Source organism: Petromyzon marinus, chromosome 82 (assembly GCF_048934315.1).
Source record: "Petromyzon marinus isolate PM22_M1 ecotype Great Lakes invasive population chromosome 82, UKy_Petmar_22M1.pri1.0, whole genome shotgun sequence".
NCBI classification, from domain to species: Eukaryota; Metazoa; Chordata; class Hyperoartia; order Petromyzontiformes; family Petromyzontidae; genus Petromyzon; species Petromyzon marinus.
The window spans coordinates 7,437,250-7,463,508 of NC_133747.1; the positions used below are offsets into that span (position 1 = coordinate 7,437,250).

General features: G+C 49.4%; 1 protein-coding gene and 1 long non-coding RNA gene across 3 annotated transcripts in view; both read right to left on the reverse strand.

Moving 5' to 3' along the window:
• Positions 1-3,296: 3,296 nt before the first annotated feature.
• LOC142907747 (uncharacterized) lies at positions 3,297-19,314 on the reverse strand. The gene is made up of 4 exons (XM_076057471.1): positions 18,882-19,314; positions 12,224-12,476; positions 10,319-10,458; positions 3,297-5,229 (listed from the first exon to the last, which is right to left on the reverse strand). Exons 1-4 carry the CDS (start codon positions 19,221-19,223, stop codon positions 5,131-5,133), a joined length of 834 nt encoding a protein of 277 aa, XP_075913586.1. The 5' UTR covers positions 19,224-19,314; the 3' UTR covers positions 3,297-5,130.
• A 3,641-nt stretch (positions 19,315-22,955) lies between these two features.
• LOC116958750 (uncharacterized) overlaps positions 22,956-26,259 on the reverse strand; it is a 17,098-nt gene continuing 13,794 nt past the window's right edge. For both annotated transcript variants that reach the window (XR_012931252.1, XR_012931251.1), the window contains exon 5: positions 22,956-26,259. This exon is cut by the window's right edge and continues 41 nt beyond it. This is a non-coding gene — a long non-coding RNA (uncharacterized LOC116958750).

The following is a 26,259-nucleotide window of genomic DNA, read 5'->3' on the forward strand; positions in this document are numbered from 1 at the left end:
CAGGTAGCGACAGGGGGAGTCAGCTGTGAGTGTGAGTGGACTGGTGACCACGTGACGTAGCGACAGGGGGAGTCAGCTGTGAGTGTGAGTGGACTGGTGACCACGTGACGTAGCGACAGGGGGAGTCAGCTGTGAGTGTGAGTGGACTGGTGACCACGTGACGTAGTGACAGGGGGAGTCAGCTGTGAGTGTGAGTAGACTGGTGGCCACGTGAGGTGATGACAGGGGGAGTCAGCTGTGAGTGTGAGTGGACTGGTGACCACGTGACGTAGCGACAGGGGGAGTCAGCTGTGAGTGTGAGTGGACTGGTGGTCACGTGACGTAGTGACAGGGGGAGTCAGCTGTGAGTGTGAGTGGACTGGTGGCCACGTGACGTAGCGACAGGGGGAATCAGCTGTGAGTGTGAGTGGACTGGTGGCCCACGGGAGGTAGCGACAGGGGGAGTCAGCTGTGAGTGTGAGTGGACTGGTGACCACGTGACGTAGCGACAGGGGGAGTCAGCTGTGAGTGTGAGTGGACTGGTGACCACGTGACGTAGTGACAGGGGGAGTCAGCTGTGAGTGTGAGTGGACTGGTGGCCACGTGACGTAGCGACAGGGGGAGTCAGCTGTGAGTGTGAGTGGACTGGTGGCCACGTGACGTAGCGACAGGGGGAGTCAGCTGTGAGTGTGAGTGGACTGGTGGCCACGTGACATAGCGACAGGGGGAGTCAGCTGTGAGTGTGAGTGGACTGGTGGCCCACGTGAGGTAGCGACAGGGGGAGTCAGCTGTGAGTGTGAGTGGACTGGTGGCCACGTGAGGTAGCGACAGGGGGAGTCAGCTGTGAGTGTGAGTGGACTGGTGGCCACGTGAGGTAGTGACAGGGGGAGTCAGCTGTGAGTGTGAGTGGACTGGTGGCCCACGTGAGGTAGCGACAGGCGGAGTCAGCTGTGAGTGTGAGTGGACTGGTGACCACGTGACGTAGTGACAGGGGGAGTCAGCTGTGAGTGTGAGTGGACTGGTGACCACGTGACGTAGCGACAGGGGGAGTCAGCTGTGAGTGTGAGTGGACTGGTGGCCACGTGACGTAGCGACAGGGGGAGTCAGCTGTGAGTGTGAGTGGACTGGTGACCACGTGACGTAGCGACAGGGGAGTCAGCTGTGAGTGTGAGTGGACTGGTGGCCCACGTGACGTAGCGACAGGGGGAGTCAGCTGTGAGTGTGAGTGGACTGGTGGCCCACGTGACGTAGCGACAGGGGGAGTCAGCTGTGAGTGTGAGTGGACTGGTGACCACGTGACGTAGCGACAGGGGAGTCAGCTGTGAGTGTGAGTGGACTGGTGGCCCACGTGAGGTAGCGACAGGGGGAGTCAGCTGTGAGTGTGAGTGGACTGGTGACCACGTGACGTAGTGACAGGGGAGTCAGCTGTGAGTGTGAGTGGACTGGTGGCCACGTGACGTAGTGACAGGGGGAGTCAGCTGTGAGTGTGAGTGGACTGGTGGTCACGTGAGGTAGTGACAGGGGGAGTCAGCTGTGAGTGTGAGTGGACTGGTGACCACGTGACGTAGTGACAGGGGGAGTCAGCTGTGAGTGTGAGTGGACTAGTCACCAAGTGACGTGGCGAGAGGGGGAGTCAGCTGTGAGTGTGAGTGGACTGGTGGTCACGTGACGTAGTGACAGGGGAGTCAGCTGTGAATGTGAGTAGACTGGTGACCACGTGACGTAGTGACAGGGGGAGTCAGCTTGCAGTGTGAGTGGACTGGTGACCACGTGACGTAGTGACAGGGGGAGTCAGCTGTGAGTGTGAGTGGACTGGTGACCACGTGACGTAGCGACAGGGGGAGTCAGCTGTGAGTGTGAGTGGACTGGTGACCACGTGACCTAGCGACAGGGGGAGTCAGCTGTGAGTGTGAGTGGACTGGTGACCACGTGACGTAGCGACAGGGGGAGTCAGCTGTGAGTGTGAGTGGACTGGTGACCACGTGACGTAGTGACAGGGGGAGTCAGCTGTGAGTGTGAGTAGACTGGTGACCACGTGACGTAGTGACAGGGGGAGTCAGCTGTGAGTGTGAGTGGACTGGTGACCACGGTAGGTAGCGACAGGGGGAGTCAGCTGTGAGTGTGAGTGGACTGGTGGCCACGTGACGTAGTGACAGGGGGAGTCAGCTGTGAGTGTGAGTGGACTGGTGGCCACGTGACGTAGCGACAGGGGGAGTCAGCTGTGAGTGTGAGTGGACTGGTGACCACGTGACGTAGCGACAGGGGGAGTCAGCTGTGAGTGTGAGTGGACTGGTGGCCACGTGACGTAGCGACAGGTGGAGTCAGCTGTGAGTGTGAGTGGACTGGTGACCACGTGACGTAGCGACAGGGGGAGTCAGCTGTGAGTGTGAGTGGACTGGTGGTCACGTGAGGTAGTGACAGGGGGAGTCAGCTGTGAGTGTGAGTGGACTGGTGACCACGTGACGTAGTGACAGGGGGAGTCAGCTTGCAGTGTGAGTGGACTGGTGACCACGTGACGTAGTGACAGGGGGAGTCAGCTGTGAGTGTGAGTGGACTGGTGACCACGTGACGTAGTGACAGGGGGAGTCAGCTGTGAGTGTGAGTGGACTGGTGGCCACGTGACGTAGCGACAGGGGGAGTCAGCTGTGAGTGTGAGTGGACTGGTGGCCACGTGACGTAGCGACAGGGGGAGTCAGCTGTGAGTGTGGGTGGACTGGTGGCCCACGTGAGGTAGTGACAGGGGGAGTCAGCTGTGAGTGTGAGTGGACTGGTGACCACGTGACGTAGCGACAGGGGGAGTCAGCTGTGAGTGTGAGTGGACTGGTGACCACGTGACGTAGTGACAGGGGGAGTCAGCTGTGAGTGTGAGTGGACTGGTGACTGGTGACCACATTTCCCCCCCATCACCAACCATTAGATGGCCCACTTTGTTGCCCGGGAGTTACAGAAGGTGCTTCGTATCGTCCAAATCACTCGTTAAATCGCCCTGCTGTGTAAATGCCTTTTGCTGCCCTTGTTGAAAGGTGGGGCCCAAAGCTCCGTTCAACGCGGGGCGATTTGTTTTTAACACGTTCTGTTTATTCATAATGAAGGTTTTTGTGGGTTAGATCGCGTTTATTTATAAATTTTACAATAATTTCTTGCGTTTTCGATTTAGTTTAGTGGTGTAGTGTACAGTGGTGTATAATGCCGTGTTTTGTAATGCACAGGGTAGTGCGTAGTATACAGTGTATTGTAAAATGCAGCGTGAATATTGAACTTATTTCGCACCGTGGGTAGCCAAAAGCGCTAAATATAACAAACGAAATACAGAAAGCTATTTTAAATGATCGCGTTTATTTATAAATGTTGTCGTAACCCTCCACCACCCGACACGGCCAATCAGCAAAAAAAAAAAGTGTCACGTTGACAAAAGACTAAAAAAATAGTTTCACTACTTTAGCCCACCACCGGTGTGTTGTTGAAGAGTAAATCTCTACAACATTTACAGTTTGAGTTGTACCGTGACGTTTCGCTGGTAAATACATCACCAGCATCGCCGTCGGGCAATTCGTCAGAATGGTAAAGCCCTCTCCACTTCTTCTTTGGTTCTTTCGGTAAAGTCACCACCACCACCACCACCACCACGTAGAATGATAATAAAATAATAAATTGATAAAATAAAATAACACAACAATAATATTCTCACGAGACGTTTCGGCACACAACACAAGCGGCCTTCATCAGGTGAAGGGAGCGAGACTGTCTGGTAGGACACAGCGCTCCCTCCGTTCGGCGAAGTCAACCCACGTTGGTGCAAAAACAAAAAATTAGAACGGCGGAAATCGCGATGTTCACGGCCTCAACACGCGTGGCCTCCGTCAGGTGAAGGGGGGACCGTGCTGTCACGAGGACAGCGTTGGAGTGAAGAAGACGGGTGGGGCGAGGGGGGAAAGAGGAAAAGCCTCGTGCAAACATTCCCAAGTTTTTGGTTGCAAGCCGTGCAAAATAACACGCTCCCTCTAAATTTCGATTTAAAGCTTTCGTGACTGCAATGATTCATCTTCTTTGGTTCTTTCGGTAAAGTCACCACCACCACCACCACCACCACGTAGAATGAGAATAAAATTATAAATTGATAAAATAAAATAACACGACAATAAAATTCTCATGAGACGTTTCGGCCACAACAACACAAGCGGCCTTCATCAGGTGAAGGGGGCGAGACTGTCTGGTAGGACAGCGCTGGAGTGAAAGAGCCACGTTCAGATCGCGACCTTTAAGCTGTGTGAGAGGAAACAAAGCGCCCTCAAATTTCAAATTTCCCTCTCCACTTGCTCCCGGTTTTATATGGAGCAGCAGCAGGGTGACGTCATCACGTAACTCATATCAGGTGCAGTGATTAGAGGCGGAGGGGGGTATTGTAATTATATAATCGAGTAGTAATCAGTCATTGGTTATGATTAGTAATGAGTTGTAGATTAGTAATTCTTTAAATCAAAGTGTAACGTGTGTTATTTAACAACAATACGCTTCCAGGCCGCACTAAGCCTGTAGCTGTCAGAGCGATTAAAGTTATTCTCGTCCCTCTCAATTTCAAATGGATTCTCTAATTAGTCTTTGCCAGTAATGATTCGTTTCACACACCGCTGCAACATTGTCAAAATCAATTGGGCGTCCTTGTTGACAAGCATGTTCTGCCACTGCCGACAGGTTGTGTTTGAGATAATTTAATATTTCTCTGATGTTCTTTTTAGTCTTACGCTGATGTCACGTCCCGTCTGCCCAATGTAGCAGCTGCCAAATGGACAATTAATCCGATACGCACCTCCTGTTGATAGTTTAGGTAATGCGTCTTTAGTGCAAGATACTAGTTTTTGATTTTTTGTGTAACTGTACCAAATCTCACTGTAACGTTTTGCTTTTGCAAAAAAACACACGCGGGCTAATTTGTCAGTTACTCCTGAGACATATGGAAATGTTTTTGTTTTTTTAAATCGTTTTAACAATCTGGTCGCTTGCAGCAGTAGTGCTTTGCGTCCGGTTGACGCTGACGCTAACTTCCAGCCGCTACCAGCCACCGGCTCCCCTCCTGTCAACACTTTTTAGAACCTCATTGTGGCACCGCAGGACGCGGAGAGGCCTACGGCCCACGACTAACGCGGGGAGAATTCAGACAAGGGTTTGAGCGCTCTCCTCCGAGGGAGCATCCACTGGTTTGGACGTCTTCAAGATCTGGAGGACGCCCTTCAGCGTGGCCGGCACGCGCTTCTGTTACACACACACACAGAGACACACACACACAGATATATACACACAGATATATACACACACACACAGATATATATACACACAGATATATACACACACAGATATACACACACACAGATATATACACACACACACAGATATACACACACACACAGATATATACACACAGACACACACACAGACACATATATATACACACACAGACACACACACATATATATACACACACATAGACACACAGACACACACACACAGATATATACACACACATATACACACACAGATATACACACACAGACACACACACAGACACACAGATATACACACACAGACACACACACAGACACACATATATACACACACATAGACACACACACATATACACACACATATATATACACACACACATAGACACACAGATATATACACACACACACATATATATACACACACACAGACACATATATATACACACACAGACACACACACATATATATACACACACATAGACACACAGACACACACACACAGATATATACACACACATATACACACACAGATATACACACACAGACACACACACAGACACACAGATATACACACACAGACACACACACAGACACACATATATACACACACATAGACACACACACATATACACACACATATATATACACACACACATAGACACACAGATATATACACACACACACATATATATACACACACACAGACACACACAGATATATACACACACACACACAGACACATATATACACACACATAGACACACAGACACACACACAGATATATACACACACACACATATACACACACACACAGATATACACACAGACACACACACAGACACACAGATATACACACACAGACACACACACAGATACATATATACACACACACAGACACACACACAGACACACACACACAGATATATATACACACACACATATACACACACAGATATACAGACGCAGATATACAGACACAGATATACATACATAGACACACACAGATACACACATAGACATATATACACACACACATATATACACACACACACACAGACACACACACATATACAACAACCGCCATTCGCCACTAAGTGGCGGTGACGTCACCACGACGCTTGTGCCAGGCTATGTGCACCGTGAGGCCACGTGAAGTGTCGAACGCCCGCTGGCAGGAGGTCACTGGGCAGACCCAGGTGCCACGGGTCGACTGACTGAGATGACTGGCTGATGCACCACCTGTGCCACCTACTGTGCCAACCTGCTGTGCTTTAGCCACCCGGCGCTCCGCTCGTTGTTGTGAGCGTCGCTCCTCCGCCCTCCGTTGTTGTTGGAGGGCGACTGCCTCCAACTGCCCAGTAGCATCCTTCACGAGCCTCCTCCACAGAGGCCGATCTTGACACCGCTGGTACCAGTCATCGGCAAGTCCACTCAGCTCCACGTCCTCCTGTACCACATCACTCCATCTCTTCTCTAGCCCGTGCCGCGCCCGCTTAGCCCCCTCAATCCGGCCAAACAAAAGCTGCTTCGGCATGCGGTGGCTGGGCATGCGGGCTACATGACCCAGCCATCGCAGCCTTGCCTGCCGGAGGAGCTCACCGATGGGACCCTGCCCAGATCTTTCAAGGATTTGTGAGCTCCTCACACAATCCAGTCTGGTTAAACCCAGGATGGATCGTAGGCAGGCCAGCCTAAATGTTTCTAACCGGCGAAGATGTTCCATTAGGGGGGTCCACGTTTCGCAAGCGTAGAGAAGGGAGGGAATGACCGTGGCCGAGAAGACCTGAAGCTTAGTGCGGAGCGACAGACCAGGTAGCTTCCACACAGCGTTACGCAACCGATGAAAAGATATTGCCGCTCGACTGATTCGGAGTGAGACCTCTGCTGTTAAACTGGAGCCAGTCATAAGCACACTGCCCAGGTATGGGAAACTCTCCACTCTCTCCACAGCTGCCCCATCACCGATTGGGAGTTGTGGTGGTGGAGTGTCCGATGGTACAAAATACCCAGGCAGGTGCTTAGTTTTGGTGGGGCTGATGGTAAGGCCCCATCTCTTAGTGGCACGTTCCAGTCTCAGCAGCAACATCTCCAACTCCTCCTCTGAATGAGCAGCAATTAACAAATCATCGGCATACATAACGTGGTTGAGCAATAGGGAGCCATCTTTTGACCGCACCCGGGCATCGATCAGCCTCCCATTATATCTGTACCAAATGGAGATTCCCCCGGTACAGCTATTGAAGGCTTCATGAACTATGTGATCAGCCTCAGCAGGGTCATCCTCACTTTGTGCCACGATGTTTTCCTGGCTGAGGGATTTTCCCTCCCCCTGGACCTCACAGAAATGCTCAACAAATCTGCAAACCTCTTCCTGGTGGTCGGAGATTGGATCACCGTTTTTTCCCCCTAATGATGGTAATAGGTGTGGAGCTGCAGGTTACTTTTTTGATGGAGTTAAATAGAGATTTGTGATCACGGCCACTGAGGCAGACTCCATCTCCTCAGCAACCCGCGACCACCACCCATCCTTGCAGTGCCTCACGGCTCTCCGAACCTCCGAGCGAAGGCTGCGGTAAGCCTCCTCATTCTCCAACGTGGGATTCTGTAGCCGATGACAGTGGGCCTGTCGCTTTTTCTCAACCATCCTGAACACCTCCTCGGTCAGCCAGGGTCTCTGGGGAGGTCTGGACCGCGTACCCAAAGCAGCCATTGCAGCTGCATGAGTCACAGTCCTAAACCTCGCCCATTTACCCTCGACATCAGGAGGAGTCAGGGACGATGCCAATCCCAGCCGCAAGCGATGATGAAATTCTCGCTTGCAACTTTCATCAGATAACTGAGACCAGGCCACTTTAGGTTGGAATGGGGTCCTGGGTGTAGACCCACCACCGGAGTGGAAGAATGGCAGGCGCATCTTACAGATGACTTGTCGATGGTCAGAGGGCAGATCAGCTCCACGGTAGGTCCTGGTGTCAAGGACATGGGTTCGCATCCACTGGTCCGTCACTATGTAGTCCAGCAGATGTTCTTGCTTGGACTTGGCATGCATCCATGATGTGTGGATGCGCCGATGCCGGAACAACGTGTTGGTAATTACAAGCCCATGGGCTGCACAAAAATCTAGCAGCCTCCTACCGTTGTTATTGAGCTGATCTGGCCCATGCCCTCCAATCACTCCAGACCAGGTGCCAGTATCATGACCAACTCGGGCATTGAAGTCACCCAACATGATGACTCTATCCCGAGGGGCCACTTTAGCCAGCACCTGTGACAGGAGGTCATAGAAGGCATCTGACTCATCGGCTTTGCCTGCATGCCTCCACGGATGTTCATCTTCGGTAGGGGCATAAGCAACCACGACCACCATTCCTCGCCTCCGGTTGATGGGAAGGCGAGCCCAAAGTAGCCTGGGACTTACAGCTTCCCACACCTCACTGCTACGCTCCCACGCCCCCTTCATTCTTTTGTTCAAAAGAAGAGCCACACACAGACACACACACAGACACATACACACAGACACACACACAGTCACACGACAACAACAACCGCCATTCACCACTAAGTGGCGGTGACGTCACCACAACGCTTGTGCCAGGCCATGTGCACTTTGAGGCTATCACGTGAAGTGTCGAACGCCCGCTGGCAGGAGGTCACGGGGCAGACCCAGGTGCCACGGGTCGACTGACTGAGATGACTGAGATCACTGGCTGATGCACCACCTGTGCCCCTTACTATGCCAACCTGCTGTGCTTTAGCCACCCGGCACTCCACTCGTTGTTGTGAGCGTCGCTCCTCTGCCTTCCGTTGTTGTTGGAGGGCGACTGCCTCCAACTGCCCAGCAGCGTCCTTCACGAGCCTCCTCCACAGAGGCCGATCTTGACACCACTGGTACCAGTCATCGGCAAGTCCACTCAGCTCCACATCCTCCTGTACCACGTTACTCCATCTCTTCTCTAGCCCGTGCCGTGCCCGTTTAGCCCCCTCGATCCGTCCGATCAAAAGCTGTTTTGGCATGCAGTGGCTGGGCATGCGGGCTATATGACCCAGCCAATGCAGCCTTGCCTGCCGGAGTAGCTCACCGATGGGACCTTGCCCAGATCTTTCAAAGATTTGTGAGCTCCTCACACAATCCAGCCTGGTTAAACCCAGATGGATCGTAAGCAGGCTAGCCTAAATGTTTCTAACCGGCGAAGATGTTCCATTAAGGGGGTTCACGTTTCGCAAGCATAGAGAAGTGAGGGAATGACCGTGGCCGAGAAGACCTGAAGCTTAGTGCAGAGCGACAGACCAGGTAGCTTTCACACAGCGTTACGCAACCGATGAAAAGATATTGCCGCTCGACTGATTCGGAGTGAGACCTCTGCTGTTAAACTGGAGCCGGTCATAAGCACACTGCCCAGGTATGGGAAACTCTCCAACTCTCTCCACAACTGCCCCATCACCGATTGGGAGTTGTGGGGGTGGAGTGTCCGATGTTACAAAATACCCAGGCAGGTGCTTAGTTTTGGTGGGGCTGATGATAAGGCCCCATCTCTTAGTGGCACGCTCCAGTCTCAGCAGCAGCGTCTCCAACTCCTCCTCTGAATGAGCAGCTATTACCAAATCATCGGCATACATAACGTGGTTGAGCAATAGGGAGCCATCCCTTGACCGCACCCGGGCGTCGATTAGCCTCCCATTATATCTGTACCAGATGGAGATTCCCCCGGTACAGCTATCGAAGGCTTCTCGAACTACGTGGTCAAAATAGACGTTAAATAATGTGGGAGCCAGAGGACATCCCTGTCGCACCCCAAGGTGTACGGGGGAATGGCTCCGACTCCCGGCCACGTAGTTTTACCCGGGGCCCCTCTCACCATCACGAAGGTCCTTAATGATCGCGAGCAGAGGGGTGTCAGGCAAAACCAAAAGCACCGAAGAACGACCCAGAGCCCAGGCCTACTGATGGCATCACAGTGCCTTGACCAGGTCAATAAAGCAGCCGCACACAGACAGACACACACAGACACACAGACACACACCACACGCAGAAAGACACCAAACTCCTCCTCCTGTACGACCTTGCCGTCCCAAGTGTTGTAACAGCGGACAGCGATGATGATGCCAGCGATGAGGCAAGCCGCGATCCCCACGCACTCCCCCACCGTCAGAGACACGTTCACAGCGCGTGGGACGCCGGGCCACCGTTCCCTTGGCAAATCTAACACGTCCCGCGCACAGACACGCGCAACAGGCAGACTCAGAGACACACTCGGAGACACGCGGAGAGACACGCACAGAGAGAGACACACGCACAGGCAGACGCGCGCACGGGCAGACGCGCGCACAGGCAGACACGCGCAGAGTTATAGACGCGTGGAGTTGTGCACGGAGAGAAGGAGAGAGCTGTGGGTGAAGGAGAGAGCTGTGGGTGAAGGAGAGAGCTGTGTGTGAAGGATGAGAGAGCTGTGGATGAAGGAGAGAGCTGTGGGTGAAGGAGAGAGCTGTGTGTGAAGGAGAGAGCTTTGGATGAAGGAGAGAGCTGTGGGTGAAGGAGGAGAGAGCTGTGGATGAAGAAGAGAGCTGTGGATGAAGGAGAGAGCTGTGTGTGAAGGAGAGAGCTGTGTGTGAAGGAGAGAGCTGTGGATGAATGAGGAGAGAGCTGTGGATGAAGGAGAGAGCTGTGGATGAAGGAGGGAGCTGTGGGTGAAGGAGGGAGCTGTGGGTGAAGGAGAGAACTGTGGGTGAAGGAGAGAGCTGTGGGTGAATGAGGAGAGAGCTGTGGGTGAAGGAGAGAACTGTGAGTGAAGGAGAGAGCTGTGGGTGAAGGAGAGAGCTGTGTGGTGAAGGAGAGAACTGTGGGTGAAGGAGAGAGCTGTGGGTGAAGGAGAGAGCTGTGGATGAAGGAGGAAGCTGTGGGTGAAGGAGAGAGCTGTGGGTGAAGGAGAGAGCTGTGGGTGAAGGAGAGAACTGTGGGTGAAGGAGAGAGCTGTGGATGAAGGAGAGAGCTGTGTGTGAAGGAGGGAGCTGTGGGTGAAGGAGAGAGCTGTGTGTGAAGGAGAGAGCTGTGGGTGAAGGAGGAGAGAGCTGTGGGTGAAGGAGGGAGCTGTGGATGAAGGAGAGAGCTGTGGGTGAAGGAGGAGAGAGCTGTGGGTGAAGGAGAGAGCTGTGGGTGAAGGAGAGAGCTGTGGGTGAAGGAGAGAGCTGTGGGTGAAGGAAAGAGCTGTGGATGAAGGAGAGAGCTGTGTGTGAAGGAGAGAGCTGTGGGTGAAGGAGAGAGCTGTGGATGAAGGAGGAGAGAGCTGTGGGTGAAGGATGAGGGAGCTGTGGGTGAAGGAGGAGAGAGCTGTGGGTGAAGGAGAGAGCTGTGGATGAAGGAGGGAGCTGTGGGTGAAGGAGAGAGCTGTGGGTGAAGGAGCAGAGAGCTGTGGATGAAGCAGAGAGCTGTGGATGAAGCAGAGAGCTGTGGGTGAAGGAGAGAGCTGTGGGTGAAGGAGAGAGCTGTGGGTGAAGGAGGAGAGAGCTGTGGATGAAGGAGAGAGCTGTGGACAGCACACCCACCCACCAAACCACCCACCCACCCAGCCACCCACCCACCCACCCAGCCACCCACCCACCCAGCCACCCACCCACCCACCACACCACCCACCCACCCACCCACACCACCACCCACCCACCCAGCCACCCACCCACCCAGCCACCCACCCACCCACCACACCACCCACCCACCCACCCACACCACCACCCACCCACCCACCACACCGCCCTACACTAACACCCACCCACCCTCCACCCTCCACCCACCACACCAACAACAACGCCCACCCACCCACCCACACCACCCACCCACCACACCGCCCTACACTAACACCCACCCACCCACCCACACCACCCACCACACCCACCACACCACCCACCCACCCACCCACCCTCCACCCTCCACCCACCACACCAACAACAACGCCCACGCCCACCCACCCACCCACCGTTCGCCGGCACGACGACCAGCTTCACAGCGCCGTTGACTCCCCGGCCGCCGTCACCGCCGCCGCCGCCGCCGGTGACGGCCTCCTCCTCCTCTGCCACCACCACCACCACCAGGCAGCGGTAGCTGCCGGAGTCGGACGCCCGCGTCCGCTCCAGCAAGATGGAGGCGTCGCAGGCCGAGGGCTCGCCGGCCCAAGACACTCGCGGGTGGCTGGGCCCACGGGAGGCCGAGGACGTGGACCACGAGATCAGCTGTGGGAGGGGAGGGGAGGAGTAGGGGGGGAAAGGGGGAGGAGTTAGAGTAATGGGGGAGGGGGGAAGGGGGAGGAGTTAGAGTAATGGGGGGAGGGGGGAAGAGGAAAGGGGGAGGAGTTAGAGTAATGGGAGGAGGGGGGAAGGGGGAGGAGTTAGAGTAATGGGGGGAGGAGGAAAGGGGGAGGAGTTAGAGTAATGGGGGGAGGAGGAAAGGGGGAGGAGTTAGAGTAATGGGGGAGGAAAGGGGGAGGAGTTAGAGTAATGGGGGAAGGGGGGGAGGAGGAAAGGGGGAGGAGTTAGAGTAATGGGGGGAGGAGGAAAGGGGGAGGAGTTAGAGTAAGTAATGGGGGGAGGAGGAAAGGGGGAGGAGTTAGAGTAATGGGGGGAGGAGGAAAGGGGGAGGAGTTAGAGTAATGGGGGGAGGGGGAGGAGGAAAGGGGGAGGAGTTAGAGTAATGGGGGGAGGGGGGGAGGAAAGGGGGAGGAATTAGAGTAAGTAGTGGGGAAAGGAGGAGGAGTTAGAGTAATGGGGGGAGAGGGAAAGGGGGAGGAGTTAGAGTAATGGGGGGAGGAGGAAAGGGGGAGGAGTTAGAGTAATGGGGGAGGAAAGGGGGAGGAGTTAGAGTAATGGGGGAAGGGGGGGAGGAGGAAAGGGGGAGGAGTTAGAGTAATGGGGGGAGGAGGAAAGGGGGAGGAGTTAGAGTAAGTAATGGGGGGGAGGAGGAAAGGGGGAGGAGTTAGAGTAATGGGGGGAGGAGGAAAGGGGGAGGAGTTAGAGTAATGGGGGGAGGAGGAAAGGGGGAGGAGTTAGAGTAATGGGGGGAGGGGGAGGAGGAAAGGGGGAGGAGTTAGAGTAATGGGGGGAGGAGGAAAGGGGGGAGGAGTTAGAGTAAGTAATGGGGAAAGGGGAGGAGTTAGAGTAATGGGGGAGGAGGAGGAGAAAAGGGGGAGGAGTTAGAGTAAGTAGTGGGGAAAGGGGGAGGGGGGAGGAGTTAGAGTAATGGGGGGAGGAGGGGGAAAGGGGGAGGTTAGAGTAATGGGGGGGGAATGTGAGTTGTGTATGGGAAAGGGGAGGAGTTAGAGTATGGGGGGGAGGAGGAGGAGAAAAGGGGGAGGAGTTCAGAGTAAGTAGTGGGGAAAGGGGGAGGGGGGGAGGAGGTGTATCACCAGTAATGGGGGGGGAGGAGGGGGAAAGGGGGAGGAGTTAGAGTAAGTAATGGGGGGAGGAGGAAAGGGGGAGGAGGTAGAGCAATGGGGGGAGGAGGAAAGGGGGAGGAGTTAGAGTAATGGGGGGAGGAGGAAAGGGGGAGGAGTTAGAGTAAGTAATGGGGGGAGGGGGAGGGGAAAGGGGGAGGAGTTAGAGTAATGGGGGAGGAGGGAAAGGGGGAGGAGTTAGAGTAAGTAATGGGCCTTGGGGAGGGGAGGAGGAAAGGGGGAGGAGTCGAGTAAGCAGGGGGGCAGGGGAGGGGGGAGGAGGAAAGGGGGAGGAGTCGAGTAAGCAGTGGGGGGAGGGGAAAGGGGGAGGAGTTAGAGTAATGGGGGAGGAGGAAAGGGGGAGGAGTTAGAGTAATGGGGGGAGTGGGGGAAAGGGGGAGGAGTTAGAGTAAGTAATGGGGGGAGGGGGAGGAGGAAAGGGGGAGGAGTTAGAGTAATGGGGAGGAGGGAAAGGGGGAGGAGTTAGAGTAATGGGGGGAGGAGGAGGAAAGGGGGAGGAGTTAGAGTAATGGGGGGAGTGGGGGAAAGGGGGAGGAGTTAGAGTAAGTAATGGGGGGAGGGGGAGGAGGAAAGGGGGGAGGAGTTAGAGTAATGGGGGGAGGAGGAAAGGGGGAGGAGTTAGAGTAATGGGGGGAGGAGGAGGAAAGGGGGAGGAGTTAGAGTAATGGGGGGAGGAGGAGGAAAGGGGGAGGAGTTAGAGTAAGTAATGGGGGGAGGAGGAGGGGGAGGAGTTAGAGTAATGGGGGGAGAGGAAAGGGGGAGGAGTTAGAGTAAGTAATGGGGGGAGGAGAAAAGGGGGAGGAGTCGAGTAAGTAATGGGGGGAGGGGGAAGAGGAAAGGGGGAGGAGTCGAGTAAGCAGTGGGGAGGGGGAGGAGGAAAGGGGGAGGAGTCGAGTAAGCAGTGGGGGGAGGGGGAGGAGGAAAGGGGGAGGAGTCGAGTAAGCAGTGGGGGGAGGGGGAGGAGGAAAGGGGGAGGAGTCGAGTAAGCAGTGGGGGGAGGGGGAAAGGGGGAGGAGTCGAGTAAGTAATGAGGGGGAGGGGGAAGGGGGAGGAGGAAAGGGGGAGGAGTCGAGTAAGCAGTGGGGAGGGGGGAGGGGGAAAGGGGGAGGAGTCGAGTAAGCAGTGGGGGGAGGGGGGAGGAGGAAAGGGGGAGGAGTCGAGTAAGCAGTGGGGGGGAGTGGGAGGGGCCTGAGACGCTGCGTATTGTGAGCGGGGTTGAACTGGTTACAGTGTGAAGCCAGTGAACCTATATTTCAACACGATACAGTACACTACACTGTACGCTGCACTGCACGCTGCACTGTACACTGCACTGTACACCACACACTACACTGTACACTACACTGTACACTACACACTGTACACTACACTATACACTACACTGTACACTACACTATACACTACACACTACACTGTACACTACACACTACTACACTATACTATACACTACACTATACACTACACGATACACTGCTACACTATACACTACACTATAATACAATATACACTTTACACTACACTATACAGTACACTTCAATATACACTACACTAGACAGTACACTAGACACTACACTATACACTACACTAGACACTACACTATACACTACAAGACTATACATTACACTATACTACTCTAAATTACTAGTTTTGTATTTATAACTGCACTTGCCCCTACACCCCTGCTAGAGGCTACCTGGGGGAGCTTTGTCTGTGTCTGTGTGACTGCACTTGCCCCTACAGCCCTGCTAGAGGCTACCTGGGGGAGCTTTGTCTGTGTCTGTGTGACTGCACTTGCCCCTACAGCCCTGCTAGAGTCTACCTGTGGGACCTTTGTCTGTGTCTGTGTGTGACTGCACTTGCCCCTACAGCCCTGCTAGAGGCTACCTGGGGGAGCTTTGTCTGTGTTTGTGTTACTACACTTGCCCCTACAGCCCTGCTAGAGGCTACCTGGGGAAGCTTTGTCGGTGTCTGTGTGTGACTGCACTTGCCCCTACAGCCCTGCTAGAGGCTACCTGGGGTAGCTTTGTCTGTGTCTGTGTAACAGCACTTGCCCCTACAGCCCTGCTAGAGGCTACCTAGGGTAGCTTTGTCTGTGTCTGTGTGTGACTGCACTTGCCCCTACAGCCCTGCTAGAGGCTACCTGTGGTAGCTTTGTCTGTGTCTGTGTGACTGCACTTGCCCCTACAGCCCTGCTAGAGTTTACCTGGGGTAGCTTTGTCTGTGTCTGTGTAACAGCACTTGCCCCTACAGCCCTGCTAGAGGCTACCTGGGGGAGCTTTGTCTCTGTGTCTGTCTAACTGCACTTGCCCCTGCAGCCCTGCTAGAGGCTACCTGGGGGAGCTTTATCCGTGTCTGTGTTACTGCACTTGTCCCTACAGCCGTGCTAGAGGCTACCTGGGGTAGCTTTGTCTGTGTCTGTGTAACTGCACTTGCCCCTACAGCCCTGCTAGAGGCTACCTGGGGTAGCTTTGTCTGTGTGACTGCACTTGCCCCTACAGCCCTGCTAGAGGCTACCTGGGGGAGCTTTGTCTGTGTCTGTGTAACAGCACTTGCCCCTACAGCCCTGCTAGAGGCTACCTGGGGGAGCTTTGTCTGTGTCTGTGTGACTGCATTTGCCCCTACAGCCCTGCTAGAGGCTACCTGGGGTAGCGTTGTCTGTGTCTGTGTGTGACTGCACTTGCCCCTACAGCCCTGCTAGAGGCTACCTGGGGGAGCTTTGTCTGTGTCTGTGTAACTGCACTTGCCCCTACAGCCCTGCTAGAGGCTACCTGGGGTAGCTTTGCCTGTGTCTGTGTGTGACTGCACTTGCCACTACAGCCCTGCTAGAGGCTACCTGGGGTACCTTTGCCTGTGTCTGTGTGTTACTGCACTTGCCCCTACAGCCCTGCTAGAGGCTACCTGGGGTACCTTTGCCTGTGTCTGTGTGTGACTGCACTTGCCCCTACAGCCCTGCTAGAGGCTACCTAGGGTAGCTTTGTCTCTGTGTCTGTGTGTGACTGCACTTGCCCCTACAGCCCTGCTAGAGGCTACCTGGGGTATCTTTATATGTGTGTGTGACTGCACTTGCCCCTACAGCCCTGCCAGAGGCTACCTGGGGTGTAGCTTTGTCTGTGTCTGTGTGTGACTGCACTTGCCCCTACAGCCCTGCTAGAGGCTACCTGAGGTAGCTTTACCTGTGTCTGTGTGTGACTGCACTTGCCCCTGCAGCCCTGCCAGAGGCTACCTGGGGTAGCTTTGCCTGTGTCTGTGTGTAACTGCACTTGCCCCTACAGCCCTGCCAGAGGCTACCTGGGGGTAGCTTTGTCTGTGTCTGTGTGTGACTGCACTTGCCCTTACAGCCCTGCTAGAGGCGACCTGGGGTAGCTTTGCCTGTGTCTGTGTGTGACTGCACTTGCCCCTACAGCCCTGTCAGAGGCTACCTGGGGTAGCTTTGCCTGTGTCTGTGTGTGACTGCACTTGCCCCTACAGCCCTGTCAGAGGCTACCTGGGGTAGCTTTGCCTGTGTCTGTGTAACTGCACTTGCCCCTACAGCCCTGCTAGAGGCTACCTGGGGTAGCTTTGTCTGTGTCTGTGTGTGACTGCACTTGCCCCTACAGCCCTGCTAGAGGCTACCTGGGGCAGCTTTGTCTGTGTTTCTGTGTAACTGCACTTGACCCTGCAGCCCTGCTAGAGGCTACCTGGGGGTAGCTTTGCCTGTGTCTGTGTGTGACTACACTTGCCCCTACAGCCCTGCTAGAGGCTACCTGGGGGAGCTTTGCCTGTGTCTGTGTGTGACTGCACTTGCCCCTACAGCCCTGCTAGAGGCTACCCGGGGGAGCTTTGTCTGTGTCTGTGTGTGACTGCACTTGCCCTTAGCCCTGCTAGAGGCGACCTGGGGTAGCTTTGCCTGTGTCTGTGTGTGACTGCACTTGCCCCTACAGCCCTGTCAGAGGCTACCTGGGGTAGCTTTGCCTGTGTCTGTGTGTGACTGCACTTGCCCCTACAGCCCTGTCAGAGGCTACCTGGGGTAGCTTTGCCTGTGTCTGTGTGTGACTGCACTTGCCCCTACAGCCCTGCTAGAGGCTACCTGGGGTAGCTTTGTCTGTGTCTGTGTAACTGCACTTGCCCCTACAGCCCTGCTAGAGGCTACCTGGGGTAGCTTTGTCTGTGTCTGTGTGTGACTGCACTTGCCCCTACAGCCCTGCTAGAGGCTACCTGGGGCAGCTTTGTCTGTGTTTCTGTGTAACTGCACTTGCCCCTACAGCCCTGCTAGAGGCTACCTGGGGGAGCTTTGTCTGTGTCTGTGTGTGACTGCACTTGCCCCTACAGCCCTGCTAGAGGCTACCTGGGGGTAGCTTTGCCTGTGTCTGTGTGTGACTGCACTTGCCCCTACAGCCCTGCTAGAGGCTACCTGGGGGTAGCTTTGTCTGTGTCCGTGTGTAACTGCACTTGCCCCTACAGCCCTGCTAGAGGCTACCTGTGGGAGCTTTGTCTGTGTCTGTGTGTGACTGCACTTTCCCCTACAGCCCTGCTAGAGGCTACCTGTGGGAGCTTTGTCTGTGTCTGTGTGTGACTGCACTTGCCCCTACAGCCCTGCTAAAGGCTACCTGGGGTAGCTTTGTCTGTGTGCTGTGCGACTGCACTTGCCCCTACAGCCCTGCTAGAGGCTACCTGGGGGAGCTTTGTCTGTCTCTGTGTAACTGCACTTGCCCCTACAGCCCTGCTAGAGGCTACCTGGGGGAGCTTTGTCTGTGTCTGTGTGTGACTGCACTTGCCCCTACAGCCCTGCTAGAGGCTACCTGGGGGTAGCTTTGCCTGTGTCTGTGTGTGACTGCACTTGCCCCTACAGCCCTGCTAGAGGCTACCTGGGGGTAGCTTTGCCTGTGTCTGTGTAACTGCACTTGCCCCTACAGCCCCGATAGAGGCTACCTGGGGGTAGCTTTGTCTGTGTCTGTGTGTGACTGCACTTGCCCCTACAGCCCTGCTAGAGGCTACCTGGGGGTAGCTTTGTCTGTGTCTGTGTGTGACTGCACTTGCCCCTACAGCCCTGCTAGAGGCTACCTGGGGGTAGCTTTGTCTGTGTCTGTGTGTGACTGCACTTGCCCCTACAGCTCTGCTAGAGGCTACCTGGGGTAGCTTTGTCTGTGTCTGTGTGTGACTGCACTTGCCCCTACAGCCCTGCTAGAGGCTACCTGGGGTGTCTCCTCACCTCCTCATTGTGGTCTCCTCTCACCCACAGCACCGTCAAATTGCCACCACCTCCACCACCGCCTCCACCTCCACCGCCTCCACCGCCTCCACCTCCACCACCGCCTCCACCTCCACCGCCTCCACCGCCTTCACCGCCTTCACCGCCTTCACCGGCACCACCGGCACCACCGGCACCACCGCAATCGAACCGGCATGCCAGACGCACCGTGCTCCCGGCCGGCGCGGTCATCACCGGCGTATCGGCGGTGTTCATCACCGGCGAATCGGCGGTGTTCACCGGCGAATCGGCGGTGTTCACCGGCGAATCGGCGGTGTTCACCGGCGAATCGGCGGTGTTCATCACCGGCGAATCGGCGGTGTTCACCGGCGAATCGGCGGTCTTCACCGGCCATGACGAGGCCAATGGCGGCAGCAGCAGCAGCAGCAGGACGGTGAGCTTGGGGGAGGCCGGGTGACGCCGATTACCACTCCACTGTGAAGCTACACTACACTATACACTACTACACTATACACTACATTATACACTACACTATACACTACTACACTATACACTACTACACTATACACTACTACACTATACACTACTACACTATACACTACTACACTATACACTACTACACTATACACTACACTATACACTACTACACTATACACTACCACACTATACTATACACTACACTATACACTACTACACTATACTATACACTATACTATACACTACAACACTATACACTATACACTACTACACTATACACTACTACACTATACACTACACTATACACTACTACACTATACACTACTACACTATACACTACTACACTATACACTACTACACTATACACTACTACACTATACACTACTACACTATACACTACTACACTACTACACTATACACTACTACACTACACTATACACTACTACACTACACTATACACTACTACACTATACACTACTATCACTACTACTAATACACTACTACACTACACTATACACTACTACACTATACTATACACTACTACACTATACACTACTACACTATACACTACTACACTATACACTACTACACTATACTATACACTACTACACTATATACTACATTATACTATACACTATACACTACTACACTATACTATACACTACACTACTACACTACTACACTATACACTACTACACTATACACTACTACACTATACTATACACTACTACACTATACACTACTACACTATACACTACTACACTATACACTACACTATACACTACTACACTATACACTACTACACTATACACTACACAATACACTACTACACTATACACTACTATACTATACACTACACTATACACTACACTATACACTACTACACTATACACTACTACACTATACACTACTACACTATACACTACTACACTATACACTACCACACTATACACTACACTATACACTACTACACTATACACTACTACACTATACACTACACTATACACTACTACAATATACACTACTACACTACACTACACTATACACTACTACACTATACACTACACTACACTATACACTACACTATACACTACTACACTATACACTACTACACTATACACTACACTATACACTACTACACTATACACTACTACACTATACACTACACTATACACTACTACACTATACACTACTACACTATACACTACTACACTATACACTACTACACTATACACTACATTATACTATACACTACTACACTATACACTACTACACTATACACTACTACACTATACACTACTACACTATACACTACTACACTATACACTACTACACTATACACTACATTATACTATACACTACTACACTATACTATACACTACTACACTATACACTACTACACTATACACTACTACACTATACACTACTACACTATACACTACTACACTATACACTACTACACTATACACTACTACACTATACTATACACTACACTATACACTACTACACGATACACTACTACACTATACACTACTACACTATACACTACTACACTATACACTACTATACTATACACTACTACACTATATACTACATTATACTATACACTATACACTACTACATTATACACTACTATACTAAACACTACACTATACACTACACTATACACTACTTCATTATACACTACTATACTAAACACTACACTATACACTACTATATACTACTACTACACTATACACTACTACACAAACACTATACATACATATACACTACTACACTAAACACTACACTATACACTACACTATACACTACTACACTATACACTACTATACTATACACTACACTATACACTATACTATACACTACTACACTATACACTACACTATACACTACTATACTATACACTACACTATACACTACACTATACACTACTACACTATACACTACACTATACACTACTACACTATACTATACACTATACACTACACTATACACTACACTATACTCTACTACACTATACACTACACTATACACTACTACACTATACTATACACTACACTATACTATACACTACTACACTATACACTACACTATACATACTACACATACACTACTACACTATACACTACTACACTTTTACTATACACTATACACTACACTATACACTACTACACTATACTATACACTATACACTACACTATACTATACACTACTACACTATACACTACACTATACACTACTACACTATACTATACACTATACACTACACTATACTATACACTACTACACTATACACTACACTATACACTACTACACTATACACTACATTATACTATACACTATACACTACTACATTATAACTACTATACTAAACACTACACTATACACTACACTATACACTACTACACTATACACTACTACACTAAACACTACACTATACACTACACTATACACTACTACACTAAACACTACACTATACACTACACTATACACTACTACACTATACACTACTATACTATACACTACACTATAAACTATACTATACACTACTACACTATACACTACACTATACACTACTATACTATACACTACACTATACACTACACTATACACTACTACACTATACACTACACTATACACTACTACACTATACTATACACTGTACACTACACTATACACTACTATACTATACACTACACTATACACTACACTATACACTACTACACTATACACTACACTATACACTACTACACTATACTATACACTACACTATACTATACACTACTACACTATACACTACACTATACACTACTACACTATACACTACTACACTATACACTACTACACTATACTATACACTACACTATACACTACTACACTATACTATACACTATACACTACACTATACTATACACTACTACACTATACACTACACTATACACTACTACACTATACTATACACTATACACTACACTATACACTACTACACTATACACTACACTATACACTACTACACTATACACTACTACACTATACTATACACTATACACTACTACACTATACTATACACTACACTATACACTACTACACTATAAACTACACTATACACTACTACACTATACTATACACTATACACTACCTATACTATACACTACTACACTATACACTACACTATACACTACTACACTATACACTACTACACTATACACTACTACACTAGTACACTATACACTACTATACTATACACTACTACACTATACACTAGTACACTATACTCTACTACATTATACACTATACAGTACTACACTACTACACTATACACTACTACACTATACACTACTACACTATACACTACTACACTATACACTACACTATACACTACTACACTATACACTACTACACTATACACTACTACACTATACACTTCTACATTATACTATACACTATACACTACTACACTATACACTACACTATACACTACACTATACACTACTACACTATACACTACACACTATACACTACTACACTATACACTACACTATACACTACTACACTATACACTACTACACTATACATACACTATACACTACACTATACACTACACTATACACTACTACACTATACACTACTATACTATACACTACTACACTATACACTACTACACTATACTATACACTATACACTACACTATACACTACTACACTATACACTACTACACTATACACTACACTATACACTACTACACTATACACTACTACACTATACACTACACTATACACTACACTATACACTACACTATACACTACTACACTATACACTACTACACTATACACTACTACACTATACACTACTACACTATACACTACACTATACACTACTACACTATACACTACTACACTATACACTACTACACTATACACTACTACACTATACACTACACTATACACTACTACACTATACACTACTACACTATACACTACTACACTATACACTACTACACTATACACTACTACACTATACACTACACTATAAACTACTACACTATACACTACACTACTACACTATACACTACTACACAACACTATACACTACACTATACACTACTACACTACACACTATACACTACTACACTATACACTACTACACTACACACTACTACACTATACACTACACTATACACTACTACACTATACACTACTACACTATACACTACACTACTATACACTACTACACTTTACACTACTACACTACACACTACTACACTATACACTACTACACTACACACTACTACACTATACACTACACTATACACTACTACACTATACACTACTACACTATACACTACACTACTATACACTACAATATACACTACTACACTATACACTACACTACTATATACTATTACACTACACACTACTACACTATACACTACACTATACACTACACTATACACTACTATACGATACACTACACTATACACTACACTATACACTACACTATACACTACACTACTATACATATACACTATACACTACACTATACACTACACTATACACTTCACTATACACTATACACTACTATACACTACACTATACACTACTATACACTACACTATACACTACACACTACTACACTATACTACTACACTATACACTACACTATACACTACACTTTACACTACTATACACTACACTATATACTACACTATACACTACTATACACTATACACTACACTATACACTACACTATACCCTACACTATACACTACACTATACACTACACTACTATACACTACACTATGCACTACTATACACTACACTATATACTACACTATACACTACACTATACACTACACTATACACTACTATACACTACACTATACACTACACTATACACTATACTATACACTACACTATACCCTACACTATACACTACACTACTATACACTACACTATACACTACTATACACTACACTAAACTATACCCTACACTATACACTACACTATACACTACACTATACACTACTATACACTACTATACACTACTACACTATACCCTACACTATACACTACACTATACATTACACTATAAACTACACTACACACTACACTACACATTACACTACTACACTACACTATACACCACACTATACACTACACTATACACTACACTATACACTACTACACTACACTACTACACTACACTATACACCACACTATACACTACACTATACACTACACTACACACTACACTACACACTACGCTACACACTACACTATACACTACTATACACTACACTATACACTACTACACTACACTATACACTACACTATACACTACACTATACACTACTATACACTACACTATACACTACACTATACACTACTATACACTACACTATACACTACACTATACACTACACTATACACTACACACTATACACCACACTACTATACACTACACATATACACTACACTACTACACTACACTACTACACTACACTACACACTACACTATACACTACACTATACACTACACTATACACTACACTACTAAGCTATACACTACACTATACACTACACTATACTCTACACTATACACTACTACACTACACTATACACTACACTATACACTACACTATAAACTACACTATACACTACACTATACACTACACTACTACACTACTATACACTACACTATACACTACACTATACACTACACTACTACACTACACTATACACTACACTATACACTACACTATACACTACACTACTACAATACACTATACACTACACTACTACACTACACTATACACTACACTATACACTACACTATACACTACACTACTACACTACACTATACACTACACTACTACACTACACTATACACTACACTATACACTACACTACTACACTATACACTACACTATACACTACACTATACACTACACTACTACACTACTACACTATACACTACACTATACACTACACTACTACACTACACTATACACTACACTACTACACTACACTATACACTACACTACACTACTACACTACACTATACACTACACTACTACACTACACTATACACTACACTACACTACTACACTATACACTACACTACTACACTACACTATACACTACACTACTACACTACACTATACACTACACTACACTACTACACTACACTATACACTACTACACTACACTATACACTACACTACACTACTACACTACACTACTACACTACACTATACACACTACTACACTACACTATACACTACACTACACTACTACACTACACTATACACTACACTACTACACTACACTATACACTACACTACACTACTACACTATACACTACACTACTACACTACACTATACACTACACTACTACACTACACTATACACTACACTACACTACTACACTACACTATACACTACACTACTACACTACACTATACACTACACTACACTACTACACTACACTATACACTACACTACTACACTACACTATACACTACACTACACTACTACACTATACACTACACTATACACTACACTATACACTACACTACTACACTACACTATACACTACACTACACTACTACACTACACTATACACTACACTACTACACTACACTATACACTACACTACTACACTATACACTACACTATACACTACACTATACACTACACTACTACACTACACTATACACTACACTACACTACTACACTACACTACTACACTACACTACTACACTACACTATATACTACACTACTACACTACACTATACACTACTCACCTCTCGCCGTATCCATCGCCTCTCTCTCTCTCTCGCAGAAAGTGAATTAGCTGATCCCACCTCTCTCTGCTAGTGGATGACGTTTCGGTAAATGC

Coding starts and splice junctions, on each gene's coding strand:
- LOC142907747 (XM_076057471.1), bottom strand. CDS start 19,223: ATGAACACCGCCGATTCGCCGGTGAACACCGCCGATTCGCCGGTGAAC. Junction 12,477..18,881: donor GAGGAGACCACAATGAGGAG/GTGAGGAGACAC, acceptor CCCCTCCCACAG/CTGATCTCGTGGTCCACGTC. Junction 10,459..12,223: donor GGTCGTCGTGCCGGCGAACG/GTGGGTGGGTGG, acceptor GGGACGTGTTAG/ATTTGCCAAGGGAACGGTGG.